At 38.0% G+C, this 26,360-nt stretch overlaps 1 protein-coding gene across 1 annotated transcript in view; it reads left to right on the top strand.

Annotated features, from left to right (window-relative positions):
• The window catches only part of HSD17B4 (hydroxysteroid 17-beta dehydrogenase 4), a 104,687-nt gene that overhangs the window by 25,168 nt on the left and 53,159 nt on the right, over nucleotides 1–26,360 (top strand). Inside the window, exons 7-9 of the mRNA XM_080804999.1 lie at nucleotides 1,611–1,695; nucleotides 2,774–2,961; nucleotides 24,115–24,206. Of these exons, the coding sequence (XP_080661125.1) occupies nucleotides 1,611–1,695; nucleotides 2,774–2,961; nucleotides 24,115–24,206 (365 nt within the window). The remainder of the gene's footprint in view (nucleotides 1–1,610; nucleotides 1,696–2,773; nucleotides 2,962–24,114; nucleotides 24,207–26,360) is intronic.

Here is a 26,360-nt window from a genome sequence, read left to right on the forward strand (position 1 = left end):
GCAGACTCCCCGCTGAGTGGGGAGCCCGATGCTGGGCTTGGTCCCAGGACCCTGGCATCATGATCTGAGCCAAAGGCAGACGCTTACCTGACTGATCCATCCAGGTGCCCTTTGTGCCTTGACTTTTCGTTGGCCATCAGAACTAAAACAAACTGGGGGCTGGAAGCGCAGGAGGCATGCGAACTAAGGTAAATTATATCACTGTTGTTGAAGCGTGCTTCTGGGGTGCATTGCCACCGTTCTTTGGGAAGAGGCAAAGTATCATTGTGATTGAGAATTAAGCAAAGAAGGGCCTTTAATTTCCTCTTTCCGATTTAACCACTGGGTAAAGAAGAAGCTGAGAAAGATAGGATTTGTTGGCCAAAGGGGCTTACGTTGTTGATTTCTTTTCTGCTCTGGGCGGGGCGCCGGTGGGCCTTTTCCTCCTCTCCGTTCATCCTAAGCTCGCCACTCCTAACCCCTTGGTGACCCTTCCCTTTTTTTTCTTTTTCTTTTTTTAAGTTCCTTTTAACACTTTTACATTATTCTCTTTTTTTTTCTTTATTTCTTTTCAGCGTAACAGAATTCATTGTTTATGCACTATTTCTTCTAATATACCCATGGAAACATTTGTTGAGGTTTCAGGCTGAAACAAAAATAAATAAAATAGTATCAAAGTTTTAAAAGTGGTTAAAAACTTGATAATTAGGGACACCTGGGTGGCTCAGTTGGGTAAGCATCTGCCTTCGGCTCGAGTCATGATCTCAGGGTCCTGGGACCGAGTCCCACCTCAGGCTCCCTGCTCAGCGGGGAGCCTGCTTCTCCCTGTGCCTACTGTTCCCCCTTCTTGTGTTCTCTCTCTGACAAATAAATAAAATGTTAAAAAAAAAAAACCCAAAACTTGATAATTAGAAGAGTAAAATTAAATCTAGAGTTGTCTATCTGAATCATTCCCCAAGTTGTCTGTTCATTAGATTGACATCTCTAAGAACAGATGGGCCTCTCTCTCTCCCCACTGACCTCTCCCTCTCTCCCTCCATTTTCTGATCCTTTCTGCCCCAACTCATTTGCAATTTACCCTGGTAAAAATATGGGTATAGGGAAATAGCAATTGGCAAACATTTCTGGACAGTGAATTGTGTAGGTTGCGCTTATGCTTTTTAAAAAATTTATTTGTTTTGTTAAAATTTTCATTATTGGAGTATAGTTGACATACAATGTTTTATTATTTCCATGTGCACAGCATTGCAATTCAACAGTTGTACACATTACACTTTAACTAATGTTTGTGTTGGTCCCAGTTATATGTGTAAAGTTCTTGGATGTTTGTATTAGTGGATTTTTATAGGAAGTGAGCATAAATTAAAGATAGCATTGTATTTAGATGTGTATAGGGATTATAGTAATTTTATCGTAAATTGTAGGGAGAATGGGTATGAACTGTTGATTGGTTACATACTTGGGACACAAGCAAAAATGCTTACTTAGGGAGCAATATGACAGTAGTTGATCTTGAATGCTGGTATAAAATAAACATCTTTGTATAAATAAAATCATTGCTTATGTTGATTCTGAGACATGCCTATCTAATTTTTGACCAAGTATCTAATAAAAATAATTTACTGTTTTAGATATAATCCACAGAGTCCATTTGCGAGGCTCGTTCCAAGTGACCCGGGCAGCTTGGGAGCATATGAAGAAACAGAAGTTTGGAAGGTAGAGTTGTGTGTGACTCTCGGGGGTGGGGGTCGGGGATGCAGTGCATGGGTCCTTGTGAACAGGGAAAGGTAAGTGCTTTGGCATTGAGGAAGATCTCTTCAGACATGAGCAGGCTTATAATGTACTCTTGGCATGTACCCTCTCATTAAATTGGTGTCATTTGGTCAATGATTAGCTGAGCTGGCCAACTTTATATTTCTTTTCACCTCCCACTTTTCATTTTGATAGTCTAGCAGTATACAAATGGCGAGGATTCAACTGTACTTCATTCTCTAACCAAAGTGTAGTGATACTGTGTCCACTGACCAGCTGAGGAGAGATGAGCACTGTGTTTAGCTCGCTGGTACTGGGCCGACATGAGTTGGTCTTTAGAAACTGTTTGGGAGCCGTAGGACTGTGTCTGTGTCTGTGTGAGTGACTAGGAACGTGGCAGAGCCACGAGGTGGCTCCGTGAACTCTGGCTGGCTCCTTCCTGTTAACCTGGATTTCACACAGGTTTACTAGAGGAAATTGTTTGTGATACCTGTTCCCGTTGGACAGTTCTAGCTTCTCCTGATTCTCAGTTTCTGAAAATAAATGATCCAAATTATTTTACTTGGTCTACTAAATAGGGTGAGATGGGCTCACATTTTGGAAGTGGCATTGTTTTAATATGAGGCATTTAATATTATCCAGAAAGAGAGGGGCAAAGTAATGAAAACTAAAGCATTAGAACTGATTTTTCTAATGTTTCTTACCATAACCTTAACTTACACATTTTCACTTTATTTTTTGTTTATAGGTATTTATTGCTGTTTTCAGTAGCTAATGAATATAGATCCTTATACTTGAATTCATTTGGTCTTGATCAGGGATTCTTTTTAAAACAGTTAAATCTTACAGTTGAATTTTGAGAGATTACTTCTATTATTAACATTATTTTGCATATATGAATCATGACTGTAGGAACCTAATGACAGTATACAGAATTTCTTTTGATGGGTGTAATAGTACAGAAAAAGAAAATAAAAAGCTTAGAGTTGCTGTGTTATCAAAACATGGAAAAGAGATTTTGAGAGATTGATCTTCCTTTTAGGATTATCATGACTGCATCAGCTTCAGGAATATATGGCAACTTCGGCCAGGCCAATTATGGTGCTGCAAAGCTGGGTCTTCTGGGCCTTTCAAATACCCTTGCAATTGAAGGCCAGAAAAACAACATTCATTGTAACACTATTGCCCCTGCTGCTGGATCACGGATGACCCAAAACATTATGCCTGAAGGTAGGTAGCTTAGATTTTTCAGTGCTCGTAGCCACAAATCTATGCAGAGTGAGTATTTAATTTTATGAATAGTTTAAAAAGTTATTTAACTTACCTTTTCAAAAAGCATTATGTATCATTGTGTTCATTATGGAAACTTTAGAAAAGCACAAAGGAAAAAAATTTTAATGACCCACAGTTCTGGACACAGAAATATACTTTCATTCTTTTTCTCTGTGTAGGTACATATAAATACATATATATCTTTTTTTTTTAATGGAATGAAGTAATAGCATTTTGACCATTTTATCGTGATAATTATTTTTTAAAATTAATAGACTATTTTTTAGATCTGTGTTTTAGGTTTATGGAAAAATTGGGCAGAATGGTAAAGATAGTTTTCCCTCTTATTAACATCTTGCATTAGTGCCCTATGTTTGTTATAACTGATGAACCAGTATTGATCTATTATCGTTAATCAAAGTTCATAGTTTCCGTTAGGGCTCATTCTGTGTATTGTATAGTTGCATGGGTTTTCACAAACATACAATGTTCTGTATCCACTGTCATATACAGAATTTATTTACATAGAGTCGTTTCACTGCCCTGAAAATCCCCCATGCTTCACCTTTTCATCCTCCCCTCTTCCCAGATGTCAGGTAGGACTGAGGTTCATTTCTCTTTATCATTGAATAATATTTCCTCGTCTGGAGGGACCACAATTTATTTATTGATTCACTAAATGAGAAACATCTTAGTTGCTTCTAGCTTTTGGCAGTTACGAATAAAGTGGCTATACACATTCATGTGCAGGTTTTTGTGTGAACCTAAGTTTTCAATTTGGAGTAAATACCAAGGAACATGGTTGCTGCATTGTATGTTAAGATTGTTCAGCTTTTTTTTTTCTTTTTTTTTAAAGATTTTCATTTATTTATTTATTTATTTGCCAGAGAGAGAGAGAGAGAGAGAGAGATCAAGAGAGAGGGAGCACAGGCAGGGGGAGTAGGAGGGGGAGAAGCAGGCTTCCTGCTGAGCAGGGAGCCCAACGCAGAGCTTGATCCCAGGACCCCGAGATCATGACCTGAGCTGAAGGCAGATGCCTAAAGACTGAGCCATCCAGGTGCCCCAAGATTGTTTAGCTTTGTAAGAAATTTTCAAATTGTCTTCCAAAAGGGCTATGTCATGTTGCATTCCCACTAGAAATGAGGGAGAGTTCTTGTAGCTCCACATCTTTGCAGGTATTTGTTGTTGTCAGTGTTTTGCTTTTTAGTCCCTCTGATAGGTCTGTAGTAGTGTCTCGTGTTTTAATTTGTAGTTCCCTAATGACATGATGTGTGCATTTTTCCTATGCTTACTTGCAATTTATCTTCTTTGGTGATGTGTCTGTTCACATCTGTTGCTCATTTTCAAATTGGGCAGCTTGTTTTCTTTTCTTCTTCTTTTTTTTTTTTCAAGATTTTATTTATTTATTTGACAGAGAAAGAGAGTGACAGTGAGAGAGGGCATACAAGCAGGGGGAGTGGGAGAGGGAGAAGCAGGGTTCCCACTGAGCAGGAAGCCCTATGTGGGGCTCAGTCCCTGGACCCCAGGACCATGACCCAAGCTGAAGGCAGATGCCCAATGATTGAGCCACTCAGGCACCCTGGGTGGCTTGTTTCCTTATTGTTGAGTTTTAACATTCTTTTTATATCTTGGAAATAAGTTCATTATCAGATACAGATACATATTTTATAAATTTTCTTCTCAGTCTGTAGCTTATCTTTTTATTCCCTTAATCTCTTTCACTTTTGAAGGATAATTTCATTAATACAGGATTCTGGATTGGCAATTTGTTTCTTTCGACATTTAAATATTTCACTCTACCCTCCTCTTGCTTCTTATATGGTTTCTGAAGAGAAGTTTGACATAATTCTTTCCTTGTACCTATAGGTGAGGAATTTTTTCCTCTTCCAATATTTTTCACCTTGTTTTTTTTTTTTTTTTTGCAGTTTGAATATAATATACTTAGGTGGAGATTTTTGGCAATATACTACTTGATTGCCGGTGAACTTTTGGATCTGTGGTTTGCTGTCTTTGATTAATTTTGGAAAACTTTTAGCTGTTACTGTTTCAAATATCTTTCCTGTTTCTCTCTTTCTTCTCCTTCTGGTATTCCCCTTATGTGCATCTTATTATCTTTTGTAATTGTCCCACAATTCTTGGGTATTCTGTTTCTCTCTCAAAATTCTTTTTACTGTGGTGCCTGGGTGGCTCATTTGATTATGCATCAGACTCTTGATTTTGGCTCAGGTGATGAGGTCAGGGTTGTGAGATCAAGCCCCACATTTGGCTCTGAGCTGGGCGTGGAGCCTGCTTAAGATTCTCTCTCTCTCTCCCTCTGCTCCTCCTCCACTGCTTGAGCGCACAGTCTTTCTCTAAAGTAAATAAATAAATAAATAAATAAATAAATAAATAAATTCTTTTTTACTTTTGCATTTTTGTTTGGGAAGTTTCTATTGACATATATTTAAGTTCACTGTTTCTTTTTCATTTCTGTTATGTTATTTTGTTTTATAGCATTTCCCTTTGATTTTTTTCTTAGTTTTCATTGCTCTGCTTACAATAGCCATCTGTTGTAGCGTGATACCTACTTTTTCCATTACAGCCCTTAGCATATGATTTATAGTTATTTTAAATTCCCATTTTGCTAACTCCAAAATGTTATATTTGAGTCTGGTTTTGAAGCTTGCTTAGTCTCTCCAGCCCATGCTTTTCTTGCTTTTTAGCATGCCTTGAAATTTTTGTTGAAAGCTTAACATGACATATCATGTTAATACATCTATTACAGCGGTAATAGAAAGTGAGGTAAATAGGCCTTTAATGTAAGGTTTTAAGTTTATCTTGTGAAGAATTAGACTATGTTTATTGTTTGCTGTAGCTTTCTGTGTTGGAGGCTTTTTTCCTCTATGTCCTTGTTTTTGTGTCCCCTGTTGTCTTGGGTCTCCCTAGAAATTCCTTGTTAGTTAGTGTGTGTATCTTGGAGCCCTCTGGTTAAAATCCATTGTTCCTATACTGGAGCCCTGTTGATGTGGCTGTAAGTTATGGGGAGGGTGAATGTTCTATAATCTTATGATGAAATCTCCATTTTGTTTAGTGAGTCGGAGTTCTGGGTTGTGACGTTCAGAAGAGTTTCTTAGCCATTTCTTCTCTCTCCCCTTAACTGAGACCAGAAGGCTAGAGATGCTCCACTCGTCTAATTGCCTTTCCCCTAGGTCAGATAAGGCTGTGGTAGTCTCCTACTAGGACAGCCCTTTGTTAAGGAAAGCAGAATTCTTGGGTGTATTTCACAATGGTTTTTTGTTGTTTTAGTCATCCTCTTCCTTTTTATTCAGTCATATTTCACAGTAAATCTTAGACTTTATATTCCACCTAATAAATTCTTGGAACTGTATCTCTGACATTATAACCACAATGCTATCATCACATCAAACAAAATAATTCTTTAACTTCACCTAATAACAAATTAACATTATAGTTTATGAAAAGATACCTTTTTTGAGTTGCCTTATTCCACAGGGATCCAGATAAAGTCCACAGGCATTTTGTTACTAGAGTCCTTATATTATTTAATACACTAGTTTGTTCTTTAAAGATGAGCCATTTATTTGTTGAAGGAACTAGTTCATTTGTCCTATACACTAGTACTCATTCTTGGTTTGGGTTGTCTTTTCCCATTTGTAGAAAATCAGTTGACCACATAGGTGTGGTCTGTTTCTGAATAATGTGTTCTGTTCTAGTGATCTCTGTGCCTGTCCTTTTACCAATGGTTTTGATTACTCTAGTTATATAGTAAGTCTTAAAGTCAGGTAATGTGAGTCTTCCAACTTTGTTCTTTCAAAATGTAAAATGTAAGTGTATGATTGAGAGCCTGTGCTTATACTGTTATATAATACACAGAATACTTGAGTCGTGGAAAAACGTGTTGTTGTTGTTGTTTTTTAAAGATTTTATTCACTTGAGAGATAGAGACAGAGAGAGCACAAGCATGGGGAAAGGCAGAGGGAGAGGGAGAAGCAGAATCCCTGCTGAGCTGGGAGCCTGAAGCCAGGCTCAATCCCAGGACCTGGAGATCATTTGAGCCACCAAGGCGCCCCAACCATGTGGTTTTTTAATATTTCTGGTTTTTAACATTGCTAAAAGGAAAATCTTCATAATATTTTATAAGTTGTTTCTCTGAAATGGTGCAGTACAGTTTATGAGTGGAGGGGCTTCTGGGTGGCTCAGTTGGTTAAGCATCTGCCTTTGGTACCGGTCATGATCCTGGAATCCTGGATTGAGTCTCATGTTGGGCTCCCTCCTCAGCAGGGAGTCTGCTTCTCCCTCTGCCATTCACCCCTCTCTTTCTCCCTCTCTCAAATAAATAAGTAAAATCTTTAAAATTTATGACGAGAATTATTTTAATATTAGCTTTTTCATGGAACAAATACTTGTTTGTAGTACTCTTTACTTTTCACATTTGAGCTAACATTCATTTTAGAACTTGGGATTTATAATACCAAGTATATATTTGCTAGCCTTTGCTAAGAGCTGTTGTGCCTGACCAGTTTGCTTTAATGCAGAAAAACTATTTGAACCAGAGATCTCATTTTTTTCCCTTGTCATCAAGGCCATTTTTAAAAATCCCTTATTTTTAAAAGCTCTGTATTTTCATATTCAGATCATGGTAATTCTTGTTAAAAAAACAAATTATAGGAAGGGCAGTTACAATTAATCTTTTCTCCTTTTAAGTAGAATATATATATATATATATATATATATATATATATGCAAGACAGTGTTACTGTTTAATACTTCACAGTGTTACTGGGAGAAAGAAAAGCATAAAAATATAATGGATTGTCATGACCTTGCTACTTACCCCTGGCATTGGAGCCTTACTGATAACTTGGCACTCTAACTTTTCCCTCTATTCTACCCCTCTGCTTCATACCAAGAGATAAACACTTTGAAATTTTGTGTTCATTCTTCTGCTAGATTTCTACCTTGTCATTTTTTTGCCGTGGGCTGTACACTCTTTGGGAAACAGTAGGTTTTCAAGAAAATACCAAAATCTTTGGGATTTAAATTTGTTTTTTATTGAGAATGTAGCTTCCATTTATTTGAACAGTTCTCTACCTCTAGAGATGTTAGGGAAATGTTTAATGTAGTGTCCTTTATGCCCACCATATTCTCGTAAAAGAAGTTTGGAAAAATAAGATCTACTTTAGACAACTAACAATGTTTCTGAACCTGTTTTGTTTTCTGTAAAATAAGAGAGTTGTTGTAGATTGTTTTTAAAAGATCCTTCAGATTGTAAATTTTTGCTGTGTTTAAATTTTGGTTTTTATTTACTCTTTTATAGTTTAGGAAAACTGAAAATTGACTTTGCCCCAGAGTTTTTCTTTTCTTCCTCTTGAATACCCATTTACAGGCTATCAAAAGAATCATTTGTTAAAGAATCTGCTATTATAATTAATGTATGGAGACATTTGCAATTTCATTTCCCCCCTTTGAGATACATTTGATAAATCAAAGTAATGCATGTAACTTACGTGTTTTTTACATGAAATAAAAGTAATAAGTAAATATCCATGAATACCTTTCCAAGTTGTATTGTTTATTGTTGTGTAATAAATTATTCCAAAACTTAGCAGATTAAGACAACAGACATTTATTATCTCCCAGAGTTTCTGGGGTCAGGAATCTGCAGTGGCTTAACTGGGAAGTTGTGGGTCTCTGGTGAGGTTTTGATGAAGATGTTTGATGGGACTCCAGTAATAGGAAAGCATGGCTGGTCTGGAGGATCTGCTTCCAAGCATGAGTGGCCTCTGTTCTTTACTAGCTGTTCTCTTGAGGCCTCAGTTTTTCAGCTGTGGGCTTCTCTGTAGGACTGCTCTTGCTATATGGCAGCTGGCTTCCCCCAGAGCTAATACTTTTTTTTTTTTTAAGATTTTTAATTTATTTATCTGACAGAGAGGGACACAGTGAGAGAGGGAACACAAGCAGGGGGAGTGGGAGAGGGAGAGGGAGAAGCAGGCTTCCTGCTGAGCAGAGAGCCTGATGTGGGGCTCCATCCCAGGACCCTGAGATCATGACCCGAGCTGAAGGCAGATGCTTAATGACTGAGCCACCCAGGCACCCCTCAGAGCTAATAATTTGAAAAACAGAGTAACAGCCGCCAAGACAGAAGTTGCAGTATCTTTCACAACTTAATTTTAGAAGTGATATACTATCACTTCTCTCCTATCCTACTGGTCATACAGACCAGCTCTGGTACACTTTGGGAGGGAACCACAAAAAAAAAAAAAGAGGAATTCACAAAAAAGGGGTGAATAAGAGGAGATGGCGATTATTGTGGTCATTTGAAGACTAGCTCTCACCCCCAAACTAGAGCATTACAGATAACTTGCATCTATCTTTTATCTCTTTGTCCTACTCCCCCAAGAGGTAATACTGAAAGAAAATGTATGGTTTGGGGCACCTGGGTGGCTCAGTGGGTTAAAGCCTCTGCCTTTGGTTCAGGTCACGATCCCAGCGTCCTGGGATCGAGCCCCACATGGGGCTCTCTGCTTAGCAGGGAGCCTGCTTTCCTCCTTCTCTGCCTGCCTCTCTGTGTACTTGTGATCTCTGCCTGTCAAGTAAATAAATAAAATCTTAAAAAAGAAAAAAAGATAATGTGTGGTTTTCTTTCTCTTATCCTTTATTGAAAGAGTAATAAATACATGGCTAAGTACTTTATTGTTTGGCTTGCTTGTTTTTGATTCTCATGATATTGTAATATAATGTATTTTTCTTTTTGTGGATTCCTCTTTTTTCCCATGCAGTGTCAAATTTTTGATACTAATTTATGATGCATACAGCTGTAGTTTATTCATTTTTACTGCTCTTTAATAGTCCATGGTGTGAATTTATCTAGTTCTTATTAATGGACATCTTAATTGTTTATAATTTATTTGCTTTTTTTGAACAGTGTTGCCCTTCTTGTATGTATGTCCTGCATCATATGAACAAAAATTTTTCTGGGGTGTGTACCTAAAAGGAAAATTGCTGAGTTGCAGAATATGCAAATGCTGAACTTAAGCTAATGCTAAATTATTTTCACATGGGTTCAACCAGTTTAACATCCACGAGAGATTGTAGAGTTCTCACTGATCTCTGCTTGGGTTAGGGTCTCTAAGATTACGCTCAGGCTTGATTCACTAGGGAAGTTATAGAACTCAGACAAAGCTGTTAAGCTCACCGTTATGGTTTTTACAGTTGAAAGGATACAGATTAAAATCTGCAAAGTGGAAAGACACATGGGTGTCTTTCAGGAGAAATCAGCTCCAGGCTTCTACATGTCCCGAATGCACCTTATTCTCCCAGCAGTAATGTTTGAAGAAAAGGCGTAAATGTTGCCAACCAGGGAAGTTTGTCTGAGCGTTGGTGTTCGGGCTTTTTACTGGAGGTCAATCATGTCAGCATGAAGCTCCTGTGTGACTGACCTTGACCACTTAGACTCCAGCCCCATGGAGCAGAGATAGGCTTCCTCATAAGTCACATTATTGGCATAAACTGATCAAACTAGTTCAACATGGCCCAAAGATTCAGGCATACTCTCATTAGTCAGAAACCTCAGAGCTGATCTCCTAGGAACTGGCCAAGGGCCAGTCCTGAAGACTGACCTTTCTTGGGAGTCTGCAGAGTATGAGCAACTCAGGCCTGTTGAGTTAACCCTTTTCCTGCACCTTAGTCTTGTCCAGATCTTGGCATTGTCAGTATATGACAATCTAGTGAGTATAAAATGGTATCTCTTTGTGTTACTAATTCCCATTTCCCTGATTGCTAATGGCCTCATGCTTTATTAATATGCCTGCTCACTGGCCAGACATATTCTCGTGTGAAGTGCTAGGACAAGTTTTTTGGGCCATTTTACTATTGAATTATTGTCTTTTTCTTATTAATATGTAGGAATTCTTATTCTGCTATTTTGTAGGCATGTATTTTGCAGATATATTTTCCCACATATGTGGAACATACTTTTAATTTTCAAATAAATTGGGATTTAATATTTTTGTTACTGGTTTCAAACCTAATAGCTTTGTAGCCTGAAAATATGGTCTTTGTAATAGTGGTTTTTGAAATTTCTTGCGCTATCCTTAATAGGCTAATATATGATCAATTTTTATGAATGTTCATTGTGTTCTTGAGAAGAAAGAATATCTTCTAGTTTGTAGTAGCAGAGCTCTTTATAGCATAGCAAGCCTGGTAATTGTATTTTTGAAATATTCTTTATATTTATTGGATATTTTTAAGCTCAACTTTTTAATTATTGATAAAGATATATTGGTTTTCATGCTTTGGAAATAATATATAATCATATACTAGTTTCTTCCTGTATGTCTGGCAATTTTTGACTTGTAATTTTTGAGGCTGTTTTATCAATTGCTTGTGTGTTGAGAATTATTAAATCTTTCTTGTAAACTGACTTGTTTATTATCTTATGCCCTCTACTATCACTAATTTTTTTTTTTTAAGTCTTTTCTGTCTAATGTTAAAGTAGGTATTTTTTTATGGGTAGGTATTTTCCTGGTATTTCTTTTCTTTTTAATTTTTACTTTCAGTCTTTCTGTATCTCTGTTGTAGACATTTCTTTTGTGAATTCCCTACCTGAGCAATATAAAAAATCAAATCTGGCTGTGTCTTTTTTAACTGATGAATGTAGTTTATTTACATTTATTGTACGATTGATAAACTTGAATTTTTTCTACCATTTTGTGTTGTGTTATAATATTTTTCCACGCGTCGGTTATTTCTTGCATTTTTTTGATTACTAGAGATTGTTTTAAAACTTCATTTATTCTTTTCTCTGAAAATGTACATACTCTATTTCTCTACTTTAAAAAAATTTTTACTAAAGTATAGTTGACATATAGTGTTCTGATAGTTTCAAGTGTACAACATAGTGATTCGATAGTTCTATACATTATGCAGTGCTCATCATGATAAAAGTATATTTACCGTCTGTCACTGTAGAATGTTAATTATATTATTGACTATACCCCCATGGTCTACTTTTCTTCTCTGTGACTTATTTATTTTTATAACTGTACCTCTTTATCCTCTTTTCCTATTTTGCCCATTTCCCCCCACTCCTCCCCTCTGGCAATGACCAGTTTTTTTCTGTTGTTTTTGAGTCTGTTTCTGATTTTTGTTGGTTGGTTGGTTGGTTGGTTGGTTGCATTTTTAGATTCTACGTGTGAGTAAAATCATAAGGTATTTATCTTTCTCTGTCTGACTTATTTCACTTAGCATAATACATTCTAGGTCTTTTCATATTGTCATAAATGGCAGGATCTCTTTCTTTTTTGTGGCTGAGTAATAATCTATTATAGATATGTACCACAGATTCTTTAACCATTCATTTCTTGATGGATGCTTAGATGGCTTCCATATCTAGGCTGAGGTAAATAACACTTAAACATAGGGGTGCATATGTCTTTTTGAATTAGTGTTTTTGTTTTCTTTGGGTAAATACCCAGTAGTGGAATTACTGGATCATGTAGCATTTCTATCTTAATTTTTTGAGGAACCTCCATACTGTCTTCCACAGTAGTGCACCAGTTTACATTCCTGCCAGCAGTGCACGAGAGTTCCTTTTTCTCCACATCCTCACCATCACTTGTTATTTCTTGTCTTTTTGAATACTAGCCATTTCTGACTGACCTGAGGTGATAACGTCATTGTGTTTTGATTTGTAGTTCCCTGATGATTAGTGATGTTGAGCATCTTTTCATGTGTCTACTGGCCATCTGTATGTCTTCCTTGGAAAAATGTCTTTTCAGGTCCTCTGCCCAATTTTAATTTGATTATTTGTTTTTTGTGGGTTTTTTGGTGCTGAGTTGTGTAAGTTCTTTATATATTTTGGACATTAACTCCTTACTGGATACCTCATCTGTACATATCTTCTCTCATTCATTAGATTGCCTTTTTGTTTTGTTCATGGTTTCCTTTGTTGTACAAAAACATTTTATGTTGGTGTAGTTCTAATAGTTTATTTTTGTATTTGTTTCCCTTGCCTGAGGAGACATATCCATAAAAATATTGCTAAGGCTAATGTCTAGCAGATTACTGGCTGTATATTTCTTTCCTTTTTATGGTTACTTTAGATGATGTTTTAACTCCTGTTCTGAACAGTATAAGGATTCAAGAACACTTTAAACCTAGTCATCTACCTTATGACTTATGTGTTATTACTTTCCATTATTATAGTTTTCTTTTTTAAACTCTTTATAAATTAGATATTATCATGGTTATTATTTTTAAAATATTTTGTTTACTTATTAGAGAGAGAGAGCATGTGCCCAAGTCAGGGAGAGGGACAGAGGAAGAGAGAGAGCAGGCTCCCTGCTACGCAGGGAGCCTGATATGGGGCTTGATCCCAGGAACCTAAGATCATGACCTGAACTGAAGGCAGATTCTTTTTTTTTTTTTTTTTTTGTATTTTTATCCCCAGGGGTACAGGTCTGTGAATCGCTAGGTTTACACATTTCACAGCACTCATCATAGCACATACCCTCCCCAATGTCCATTTCCCTCCACCACCCTCTCCCGTCCCCCCTCCCCCCCGCAACCCTCAGTCTGTTTCTTGAGATTGAGTCTTTTATGGTTTGTCTCCCTCCCAATCCCATCTTTTCATTTTTTCTTTTCCTACCTCCCCCCAACTCCCCCCCGCCTTGCATCTCCACTTCCTCATATCAAAGAGATCATCTGATAGTTGTCTTTCTCCGATTGACTTATTTCGCTAAGCATGATACCCTCTAGTTCCATCCACGTCGTCGCAAATGGCAAGATTTCATGTCTTTTGATGGCTGCATAGTATTCCATTGTGTATATATACCACACCTTCTTTATCCATTCATCTGTTGATGGACATCTAGGCTCTTTCCACAGTTTGGCTATTGTGGACATTGCTGCTATAAACATTTGGGTGCACGTGCCCCTTCGGAGCACCACGTTTGTATCTTTAGGATATATACCCAGTAGTGCAATTGTTGGGTCGTAGGGTAGCTCTATTTTCAGTTTTTTGAGGAACCTCCACACTGTTTTCCAGAGTGGTTGCACCAGCTTGCATTCCCACCAGCAGTGTAGGAGGGTTCCCCTCTCTCCGCATCCTTGCCAGCATCTGTCATTTCTTGACTTGTTAATTTTAGCCATTCTGACTGGTGTGAGGTGGTATCTCATTGTGGTTTTGATTTGTATTTCCCTGATGCCGAGTGATGTGGAGCATTTTTTCATGTGTCTGTTGGCCATCTGGATGTCTTCTTTGCAGAAATGTCTGTTCATGTCCTCTGCCCATTTCTTGACTGGATTATTTGTTCTTTGGGTATTGAGTTTGCTAAGCTCTTTATAGATTTTGGATACGAGCCCTTTATCTGATATGTCGTTTGCAAATATCTTCTCCCATTCTGTCAGTTGTCTTTTGGTTTTGTTAACTATTTCCTTTGCTGTGCAAAAGCTTTTGATCTTGATGAAATCCCAATAGTTCATTTTTGCCCTTGCTTCTGTTGCCTTTGGCGATGTTCCTAGGAAGAAGTTGCTGCGGTTGAGGTCAAAGAGGCTGCTGCCTGCATTCTCCTCAAGGATTTTGATAGATTCCTTTCTCACATTGAGGTCCTTCATCCATTTTGAGTCTATTTTCGTGTGTGGTGTAAGGAAATGGTCCAATTTCCTTTTTCTGCATGTGGCTGTCCAATTTTCCCAGCACCATTTGTTGAAGAGGCTGTCTTTTTTCCATTGGATATTCTTTCCTGCTTTGTCGAAGATTAGTTGACCATAGAGTTGAGGGTCTATTTCTGGGCTCTCTATTCTGTTCCATTGGTCTATATGTCTGTTTTTGTGCCAGTACCATACTGTCTTGATGATGACAGCTTTGTAATAGAGCTTGAAGTCTGGAATTGTGATGCCACCGACTTTGGCTTTCTTTTTCAATGTTCCTTTGGCTATTCGAGGTCTTTTCTGTTCCATATAAATTTTAGGATTATTTGTTCTATTTCTTTAAAAAAAATGGATGGGATTTTGATAGGGATTGCATTAAGTGTGTAGATTGCTTTAGGTAGAATAGACATTTTCACAATATTTGTTCTTCCAATCCATGAGCATGGAATATTTTTCCATTTCTTTGTGTCTTCCTCAATTTCTTTCATGAGTACTTTATAGTTTTCTGAGTATAGATTCTTTGCCACTTTGGTTAGATTTATTCCTAGGTATCTTATGGTTTTGGGTGCGATTGTAAATGGGACTGACTCCTCAATCTCTCTGTCTCGTTGTTAGTGTAAAGAAATGCGACTGATTTCTGTGCATTGACTTTATATCCTGACACCTTACTGAATTCCTGTATAAGTTCTAGCAGTTTTGGAGTGGAGCCTTTTGGGTTTTCCACATATAGTATCATATCATCTGCAAAGAGTGATAGTTTGACTTCTTCTTTGCCGATTTGGATGCCTTTAATTTCTTTTTGTTGTCTGATTGCTGAGACTAGGACTTCTAGTACTATGTTGAATAGCAGTGGTGATAATGGACATCCCTGCCATGTTCCTGATCTTAGTGGAAAAGCTTTCAGTTTTTCTCCATTGAGAATGATATTTGCGGTGGGTTTTTCATAGATGGCTTTGATAATATTGAGGTATGTGCCTTCTATCCCTACACTTTGAAGAGTTTTAATCAGGAAGGGATGCTGCACTTTGTCAAATGCTTTTTTGGCATCTACTGAGAGTATCATATGGTTCTTACTCTTTCTTTTATTAATGTATTGTATCACATTGATGGATTTGTGGATGTTGAACCAACCTTGTAGCCCTGGAATAAATCCCACTTGGTCGTGGTGAATAATCCTTTTAATGTACCGTTGGATCCTATTGGCCAGTATTTTGGTGAGAATTTTCGCATCTGTGTTCATCAAAGATATTGGTCTGTAATTCTCTTTTTTGGTGGGATCCTTGTCTGGTTTTGGGATCAAGGTGATGCTGGCCTCATAAAATGAGTTTGGAAGTTTTCCTTCCATTTCTGTTTCTTGGAACAGTTTCAGGAGAATAGGAATTAATTCTTCTTTAAATGTTTGGTAGAATTCCCCTGGGAAGTCGTCTGGTCCTGGACTTTTGTTTGTTTGGAGATTTTTGATGACTGTTTCAATCTCCTTACTGGTTATGGGTCTGTTCAGGTTATCTATTTCTTCCTGGTTCAGTTGTGGTAGTTTATACGTCTCTAGAAATGTATCCATTTCTTTCAGATTGTCAAATTTGTTGGCGTAGAGTTGCTCGTAGTGCGTTCTTATAATTGTTTGTATTTCTTTGGTGTTGGTTGTGATCTCTCCTCTTTCATTCATGATTTTATTTATTTGCGTCCTTTCTCTTTTCTTTTTGATAAGTCTGGCCAGGGGCTTATCGATTTTATTAATTCTTTCAAAGAACCATCTCCTAGTTTTGTTGATTTGTTCTATTGTTTTTTTAGTTTCTATTTCATTGATTTCTGCTCTGATCTTTATGATTTCTCTTCTGGGTTGAGGCTTTCTTTGTTCTTTCTCCAGCTCCTTTAGGTGTAGGGTTAGGTTGTGTATTTGAGACCTTTCTTGTTTCTTGAGAAAGGATTGTACCGCTATATATTTTCCTCTTAGGACTGCCTTTGCTGTGTCCCACAGATTTTGAACCGTTGTGTTTTCATTATCATTTGTTTCCATGAATTTTTTCAATTCTTCTTTAATTTCCTGGTTGACCCATTCATTTTTTAGAAGGATGCTGTTTAGTCTCCATGTATTTGCGTTCTTTCCAAATTTCCTCTTGTGATTGAGTTCTAGCTTCAGAGCATTGTGGTCTGAAAATATGCAGGGAATGATCTCAATCTTTTGGTACCGATTGAGACCTGATTTATGACCCAGGATGTGGTCTATTCTGGAGAATGTTCCATGTGCACTAGAGAAGAATGTATATTCAGTTGCTTTGGGATGGAATGTTCTGAATATATCTGTGATGTCCATTTGGTCCAGTGTGTCATTTAAGGCCTTTATTTCCTTATTGATCTTTTGCTTAGATGATCTGTCCATTTCAGTGAGGGGAGTGTTAAAGTCCCCTGCTATTATTGTATTACTGTCGATGTATTTCTTTGATTTTGTTATTAATTGGTTTATATAGTTGGCTGCTCCCATGTTAGGGGCATAGATATTTAAGATTGTTAGGTCTTCTTTTTGGACAGACCCTTTGAGTATGATATAGTGTCCTTCCTCATCTCTTATTATAGTCTTTGGCTTAAAATCTAATTGATGTGATAGAAGGATTGCCACCCCAGCTTTCTTCTGATGTCCATTAGCATGGTACATTGTTTTCCACCCCCTCACTTTAAATCTGGAGGTGTCTTCGGGTCTAAAATGAGTTTCTTGTAGGCAGCATATTGATGGGTTTTGTTTTTTTATCCATTCTGATACCCTGTGTCTTTTGATTGGGGCATTTAGCCCATTAACATTCAGGGTTACTATTGAGAGATATGAATTTAGTGCCATTGTATTGCCTGTAAGGTGACTGTTACTGTATATTGTCTCTGTTTCTTTCTGATCTACTACGTTTAGGGTCTCTCTTTGCTTAGAGGACCCCTTTCAATATTTCCTGTAGAGCTGGTTTGGTGTTTGCAAATTCTTTCAGCTTTTGTTTGTCCTGGAAGCTCTTTATCTCTCCTTCTATTTTCAATGATAGCCTAGCCGGATATAGTATTTTTGGCTGCATGTTTTTCTCGTTTAGTGCTCTGAATATATCATGCCAGTTCTTTCTGGCCTGCCAGGTGTCTGTGGATAGGTCCGCTGCCAATCTAATGTTTTTACCCTTGTATGTTACAGACTTCTTTTCCCGGGCTGCTTTCAAGATTTTCTCTTTGTCGCTAAGACTTGTAAATTTTACTATCAGGTGACAAGGTGTGGACCTATTTTTATTGATTTTGAGGGGCGTTCTTAGCATCTCCTGGATTTTGATGTTTGTTCCCTTTGCCATATTAGGGAAATTCTCTCCAATATTTGTCTCCAATATACCTTCTGGTCCCCTCTCTCTTTCTTCTTCTTCTGGAATCCCAATTATTCTAATGTTTTGTCGTCTTATGGTGTTGCTTATCTCTCGATTTCTCTCCTCGTGGTCCAGTATTTATTTGTCTCTCTTTTGCTCAGCTTCTTTATTCTCTGTCATTTGGTCTTCTATGTCACTAATTCTTTCTTCTGCCTCATTTATCCTAGCAGTGAGAGCTTCCATTTTTGATTGCACCTCATTAATAGCTTTTTCGATTTCAACTTGGTTAGATTTTAGTTCTTTTATTTCTCCAGAAAGGGCTCTTATCTCTCCGGAGAGGGTTTTTCTAATATCTTCCATGCCTTTTTCGAGCCCAGCTAGAACCTTGAGAATTGTCATTCTGAACTCTAGATCTGTCATGTTACCAATGTCCGTATTGATTAGGTCTCCAGCCTTCGGTATGGCCTCTTGTTCTTTTTTTTGAGGTGAGTTTTTCCGCCTTGTCATTTTGTCCAGATAAGATTTGCTTTCTCCTGCTGTGGAATTCCGCTGTTCTTGGTGACTGAAGTTGGTTTTGGATGGGTTTCTTGTTGATCTTCTGGGGGAGGGGCCTGTTGTAGTGATTCTCAAGTGTCTTTGCCGCAGGTGGAATTGCACCGCCTTTGCCAGGGCCCGGGCTAAGTAATCCGCTCGGGTTTGCTTTCGGGAGCTTTTGTTCCCTGAGCGCTTTCCGTAGAGTCCGGAGGACGGGAATGAAGATGGTGGCCTCCCAATCTCTCGGCCCGGAGGAGCTGAGAGCTTGGGGTTCCGCTCCTCAGTGCTCTCTCAGAGCAAAGCACCCAACCGCCCCGCCTCCCTGGCCTGCGGTCGCGCCTTGAGGAAAGCAGTCAATTGCTGGAGCTGGAGAAAAGCGCCGGGTCGCTTCTGTCTCCGTGGCCTCCGCCCGCGCTCCGAGCCCACCCAGCCTGCGACCGGCACAAGGTAACCCCGGGCTTAGAGCTCACTCCTCAGCTTTGTCGCTGTAGCCGGCTTCCCCGCTCTAAAACCTTCGAGCTCTGCAGCACTCAGACACCCCCAGTCCTTCTGTGACCCCACGGGACCTGGGGTTACGCTGACCCCTCCTGGGTTTCCCCTCGGTTTAGCCTCTGGAGCGATGTCTCCCAGTGGAGCCGACTTTTAAAAGTCCCGATTTTGTGCTCCCGTTGCTCCACCGCTTCCCGGGAGCCGGCCCCTCCCCCTGGGGTCTATCTTCCCGTTGCTTTGGATTCACTTCTCCACAGGTCCTACCTTTCAGAAAGTGATCGATTTTCTGTTTCTGGAATTGTTGCTCTTCTTCTCTTCGATTTCCCGTTGGATTTGTAGGTGTTCACAATGGTTAGATAAGCTATCTAGCTGATCTCCTGCTACCCCATGTCGTCTCAGCCTGCTACTTCTCCGCCATCTTGACTCCTCCCTCTGAAGGCAGATTCTTAATTGACTGAGCTACCCGGGTGCCCCATCACAGTTATTATTTTATATGGAAAACATCTGTTTGGATTTACATACATTTACCATTTTTTATATCTTTTACAGTGTCTTTGGGTCATTTTCCATCTCCTTAGAATATGTCCTTTAGAAGTTCCTTCAGTCCCATTTTTTTGTTTATTCTCTCAGTTTTGTTTATCTTAAATGTATGTATTTCATTTTCATTTTTTTTTTTAAGATTTTATTTATTTATTTGACAGACAGAGATCGCAAGTAGGCAGAGAGGCAGGCAGAGAGAGAGAGGAGGAAGCAGGCTCCCCGTGGAGCAGAGAGCCTGATGCGGGGCTCGATCCCAGGACCCTGGGATCATGACCTGAGCCGAAGGCAGAGGCTTTAACCCACTGAGCCACCCAGGCACCCCCATTTTCATTTTTAAAAGAAAATTCTTCTGGGATCACAGTTCTAGTTTGATAGTTATTTTCTCTCAACCTTTTTGATGAATCTATTCTATTTTTTCCTGCTTCCAATAGTTGTTGAATTGTCATTTTTTTAAATAGATGATTTACTCTTCTCTCTGGTGCTTTTAAGATCATGTCTTCCTCTTTTGTGTTGTATTCTTTCATTGATGTATCTGGGCATGCATTTCTTTTTATCTGTCTAGCATGTTCTTGATCTGTGGATTCGTGGCTTATATTTTTGTTTAGTTTTAGAAGTTCAAGAAAAATATTAGCCTTCATCTTTTGAAGTGTTATGCCTCCACTGTCTTCTTTCTTTCTCTATGTCAATTAGATGTATGTTAGACCTAATTGTGTCCTTTTTCTTTTTTTTTAACTTCTCTTTAATTTTTCATAACTTTAATATTTCTTTGTTCTCATCTCTTACATTGAATTCTGAATATTTCATAAAATATGTCTTTCATTTCACTAATTCACTCTTCATCTCTGTCTAATTTACTTTTTAACATTTAAAAAGTTTTTTCCTTTCAGTAATCCTTCCCATCCCCCACTTCCAGATCTATTCTGCCTATTTACTCCTGATAGTTTCTTCATGGTTGCTTACTGTTGTGATTGTATTCTTTACTTTTTGAATTAGTAATTAGCTTTCATGTATGATATATTTTAAATTCCAACATCTCTATCTCACTGTAGTTTAAATCTGTTAGTTTCTTTTGATTTTCACTTATGGTGGTTTTCCTTCATGTATGCTTGGTGATTTTTTATCATGAGCTCTTTGTCTCATCCTAATCTTTGTTTATTCTGCATTATGAAATGGTGTTTTCTTCAGAGAGGATTTGTCTTTGCTACTGCTGGAAAGCAGGAGACACAGCCAACCTTGGACTACTTCAGTCTTCCTTTAGCGTTGACGTTCAGTGTAGAACAATATAGGCTCAGGATACGATCTTGATGCTGGCCTGTCTCTAAGTATATATTAGCGCTGTCATTGGTATCTGCATTCAGAGTAATCCTGTATTCACTGCAGTGCAGAGCTAAGGAATATTTTCCTTATTTGTTTCCAGTCGAGAGTTACTTTCTCTACCTCAGCAGTGCTTCAAAAATCTAATTTGTGGAAGCAGAAGGATTCTTCAGAGTATCTGGCATACTGGAGTGCTAGAAATCCTGTCATCTAGTATTGTGGAAAAAAACACTCGATTGAGTATTGAATCTTAAGGTTTAATTCTGTTTTCACATAACTTTGTATGTATTAGCTATGATAGTTTTCAGGAATTTCACTTAACCCTTAACTCTTGTTTTTTGGTTATAAAATTGAATTTAATAAGATGTGAGCTAACTAGTAAATTTGGGATATGTTTGGAGAACTGGAAAGCAAAATATTTACTTAACATTTTTAGTGATAATTTATGAAATAAGATGCAAGGCAGAAGTATTTTTGTTATGTGGCTTTTGTTCTTTTCTTCTTTTTTCTCATCTAAGGTAATGTATGCTCAGTTGGTTTTCATAGATTCGGGGTTTTTTTTTGTTGTTATTATATTCAGTATAAACCACGTGAATCTCTAATCCTCTGATTTCCGATTTTGTCAATTGATACATAAGCGAAATGAGAGGAATGCTGTGTATTGAGATGAACGGTATATTGGTTAAGAATTTGCTTTTTCATGTAATTTGAGATATTTGGCATCTACCTTTGTATAATAGGAAATGGAGAAAAGTGTGCCATTGGACTTTTTTCATACTTGAGAGCTATATTAGAGGGTATATAGTGAAAAGTTTTTGGAGCTGCTCTTTAATTTACAGGGACCGTAAATGTCATCTTTGTTGCTTTAGCATTTTAACCTAAATTCCTGTTTTTTCATTTCACAGTTAAAATGTGCACTTATTTGATTTTTAAAAGATTATGATATCATATCTCACTTGAGCCTTGGAACAGTTTGGTGGACTAGGCAGGGAAAGTGTTTTAATTATCATCTTCCTGGTAAAAATGCAAGATGTGACACATAAGTGCTGTTACAGACGTTGCAGCAAATTATTCAGAAGATCTGGTAAGATAATTCACGAAGTTGTTACAGTAAGCAAAATATTTTTAATGCAGACATGACAGCCTTCTATTGGTAGAAGATGCCCTGTAGGATCTTCATAGCTAGAGCAGAGAAGTCTGTGCCTGGCTTCAAAGACTTTGGTTAGGGGCTAATGCAGCTGGTGACTATACTGAAGCCAGTGCTCATTTACCTATCTGAAGATCCCAGGGCCCTGAAGAAATAAGCAACATCTGCACTGCCTGGGTTTTATAAATGGAACAAGAAAGCCTTGATAACAACACATCTGTTTGCAGCATGATTTATTGAATATTTTAATATTCAAGAAATTTAATATTGAATATTTTAATATTCATGAACTTAAATATTGAATATTTGAAGCCCACTCTTGAGACCCAGTACTCAAAAGAAATGATCCCTTTCAGAGTATTACTGCTCATTAACAATGCACCTGCTCACCCAAGAGCTCTGGTGGAGATAGAGGAGATGAGGGTTGTTTTCAGGCCTGCTAACATCATCCATTCTGCAGCCATGGATCAAGGAGTCATTTCAACTTTCAAGTCTTATTAATGAAGAAATGCATTTCGTAGGCTAAAGCTGCCATAGATGGTGATTCCTCTAATGGATCTGGGAAAAAGAAATTCAAAACTTTCTGGAGAGGATTCATCATCTAGATGCCATTAAGAATGTTTGTGATTTTTGGGAGGAGGTTAAAATATCAACATTCAAAAGAGTTTGGAGGAAGTTGATTCCCATGATCATGGATATTTGGAAGGGTTCTAGACTTCCGGGGAGGAAATCACTGCAGAATGTGGTGGAAACAGTGAGAGAACTAGCATTAGAAGTGGACTCTGAAGATGGGACTGAATTACTACCATCTTGTGATAAAATTTGGATGGATGAGATGTTGCTTCTTAGGGATGAGTGGAGAAAGTGATTTCTTGAGATGGAATCTGCTCTTGGGGAAGATTGCATGAAGACTGTTGAAATGACAACAAAGGATTTAGAACATACATAGCCCAAGTTGATAAGGCAGCGGCAGGATTTGAGAGCTTGGCTCCAATTTTGAAAGAAGTCCTGGTGTGGATAAAATGCTGTCGAATAACACTGCATGTTACAGGGAAATTGTTTGTAAAAAGAAGAGTCAAGTGGGGTGCCTGGGTGGCTCAGTCATTAGGCGTCTACCTTCAGCTCAGGTCATGATCCCAGGGGTCCTAGGATCGAGCCCTGCATCAGCCTCCCTGCTGAGTGGGAAGCCTGCTTCTCCCTCACCCACTCCCCCTGCTTGTATTCCCTCTCTCACTCACTCTCTGTCAAATAAATAAATAAAACCTTAAAAAAAAAAAAAAAGAAATTGCCACAGCCACCCCAGCCTTCAGCAACCACCACCCTCATCAGTCAGCAGCCATCGACATGGAGGCAAGACCATCCTCTACCTAAAACATTGTAACTCACTGAAAGCTCACATGCTGGTTTGCATTTCTTAGCAATAAAGTATTTTAAAATTAAGATGTGTACATTGTTGTTTTAATAATTATAGGATAGCATAAACATAACTTTTGTATGCAGTGGGGAACCAAAAAAAAAAATCACTTGCCTAGCTTTTTTTGGATATTTGCTTTATTGTGGTGGTTCAAGCTAAACCCACAATATCTCCAAGGTATGCCAGTTCCTTTCTACTCTGTCAAGTTGCTCACAGAAGAGTATGTCGTGGGAAAATACTTCTTGCACTTTGTTACTCATCAGTAATCAGTTGCATTTCGTATCATTATCTTACTGCCATTATAGTTGTCAATGTTGTTTTGTAGTTTCCTAGCTACTGGATGAATTGCTGAGAGGGCGAAATAGTTCTGGAAATGAATGGTACTTCAGTTCCTCTTGTTAGATAGAGTTTTGCTCACTAGTTACTGCCTAGGAGACTCTAACTTGTATTCAAGGTATGTCTATTACCTTCTAAGTTAGAAGCTTGAGGGAGCTTCTGGAATGTCTCCATTGGGATGCAACAGTTCTTCCAGAAGCTTTGTATGTTAGGCTGACTGATTATATAGATCTAATTTTGTTCTTACTTATTTAACAAGTCTCTGAGTTACCTGTAGTGTATAAGGAAGGAATTTTTAGAAAGCACAATCATTGGTTATGTACGTAGACACTCTTGTTTATAACCTTTTTTTGGCCCTTCAGATCTCGTGGAAGCTCTGAAGCCGGATTACGTGGCCCCCCTGGTCCTTTGGCTTTGCCATGAGAGCTGTGAGGAAAACGGTAGCTTGTTTGAGGTATTCTGCACCTTCCTGCTTTCTCTCAGAACAATACTTGTGTAATTATATGTGAAAAATGATCTAAACATTAGTGTTTTCCAGTTGCTCACATTTGTAAACATCTGTATGGGTTGATATCACTTGTGTATCTTTTATTATCATGATTGACTAAGGAACAAATGTTGATGGATTTCCTTTTCAGAAGAAGTAACAGCAACTTCGTACATTGTTTTTCCTTATTTCTTCATTTCCAATCTTACCAAATGAAAACGTGGCTGGTTTGATGTCTTTGCTCAAATGGAGAAAGTTTTATTTGGTTTGGGAACTTGGATGTGGAAGTTGAAGGATAAAGAGTTGGGTTTAGTGTCAGCGAGACTGGGTTTTGAATTCTTTGATAATTGCCGGCTCACTGGAATATTGTGCAAATTAATGTCCCTGAGTGTTAGTTTTCTTGTTTTTTTGTGGTGACAACTAGAAATCATATTTTTAATTTTTAAAAAGATTTATTTATTTATTTGAGAGAGAGAGAGAGAGAGTGCAAGTGGAAGGAGTGGGAGAGAGAATCTAAAGCAGACTCTACACTGAGCGTGGAGCATAGCACAGGGTTTGATCCCATGATCCACAGATCATGACCTGAGCTGAAACCGAGTCAGATACTTGGCTGACTGAGCCACCAGGGCCCCAAAATCATATTTTTAAAATCTTGGCATTGGATCTAGTACATAACAGTCAGACTTCAGGGGCGCCTGTTTGACTCAGTCAGGAAGTGTCTGCCTTTGGCTCAGGTCATTATCTCAAGGTTCTGGGATCGAGCCCCACTTCAGACTCTGCTCAGTAGGGAGCCTGCTTCTCCCTGTCCCTCTGCTGCTCCCCCTTGCTTGTGCTCTTTCGCTCTGTCAATAAATAAAATCTTTACAACAAAACAGAATAAAACAGAAAAACCAGTCACACTTCAATTTTAACTGTTATATCGCTATAGCAGAAATTTAGTCTGGGTGTGATACATGAGTAAACATAACTTACTATTTTCACTTTCAAAATAAACATTACCATTTTTCCTTGCTGTAGAGCTTTAAATGTTCATTGTAGAAACAAAAAGCACACATCTGCTGAGATCTAGTTTTTACTCCACAAAGTCCTTTTAGATCTCTTTATGTCAGTTAGTACATCTATGATTCCTCATTTGGGTGTGATCTCTCTTTTTTTTTCCTGGGACTATTATATTTTAGATCCTTGCCCTCAACCCTTATTTGATTCTTTGTGGTAATAATGAACCTGTTCTATGAAGAATACTAGGAAATCTGAATATATATCTTGGTAGCAAAATAACCTGGCTTAGTTTGAAGTGAATACTATATTAATCAGATACATTTGAACAAAAAGCTGTTTAAAGAACAGTCTACACATGTCTAAGTAGAACAGTGTGCCCCCACTTCCTTAATCACAGCCATTGAATGTAATTGTGGAAAATTAGGGGCAGAAAGAACTTTATAAGACCTTTGCAAACTTACTAGTGTTAATCCATCTGGGGCCCAGAATTTGGCCTGTCTTTTACATCATTAAGGAATTTCATAAACTTTTTATGTTTTACATTTACATTTGTTATTAACTTTGTGGACAAAAATCATACATGCCTTTGTAGAAAAAATAAACTGGAAAGTGTAGAGAAGAAAATAAAGATCGTCAGCATTACCCCTATCCAGAGATAACTACTGTTAGTATTTTTCTGTATCCTTTTAGGCTTTGTGTGCCTCCTTTATAAACAATCTTTTTTTTCCTTATATCTGCATCTTATACACACAGCCAAACCTACGGAGACAACAAGGTCATTTTGTAGATGAAGTTTTGTATGTTGTTCTTTTACTATGTTGTGAACGTTTTTAGTGAGGAACATTTGGTGTGCATGATTGCTAAAATACAGTAAGAAACATCTGTGATATTCCAACTGAAACCTTGAAAATAAGTTTTGCCACTTTGTTTGCAACATTCTGAGAGGTATCTAGAGTGTAGGATCTAGACCGTTTGGTTCAGTTGGAGCTCCTGCTTCCAGTGCCTGGGAGGAGCTTACAGCTCGAGGCTTCATTCCCCAAATGTGATAAAATAGGGTCTCTCTCTTGTCTGTTACCAAAACCACTGTTGATTTGTCTGCTCTGACAGCATCAGGGCTAATGG

The sequence above is a fragment of the Martes martes genome, assembly GCF_963455335.1.
Source record: "Martes martes genome assembly, chromosome: 5".
In the NCBI taxonomy this organism is placed as follows: domain Eukaryota; kingdom Metazoa; phylum Chordata; class Mammalia; order Carnivora; family Mustelidae; genus Martes; species Martes martes.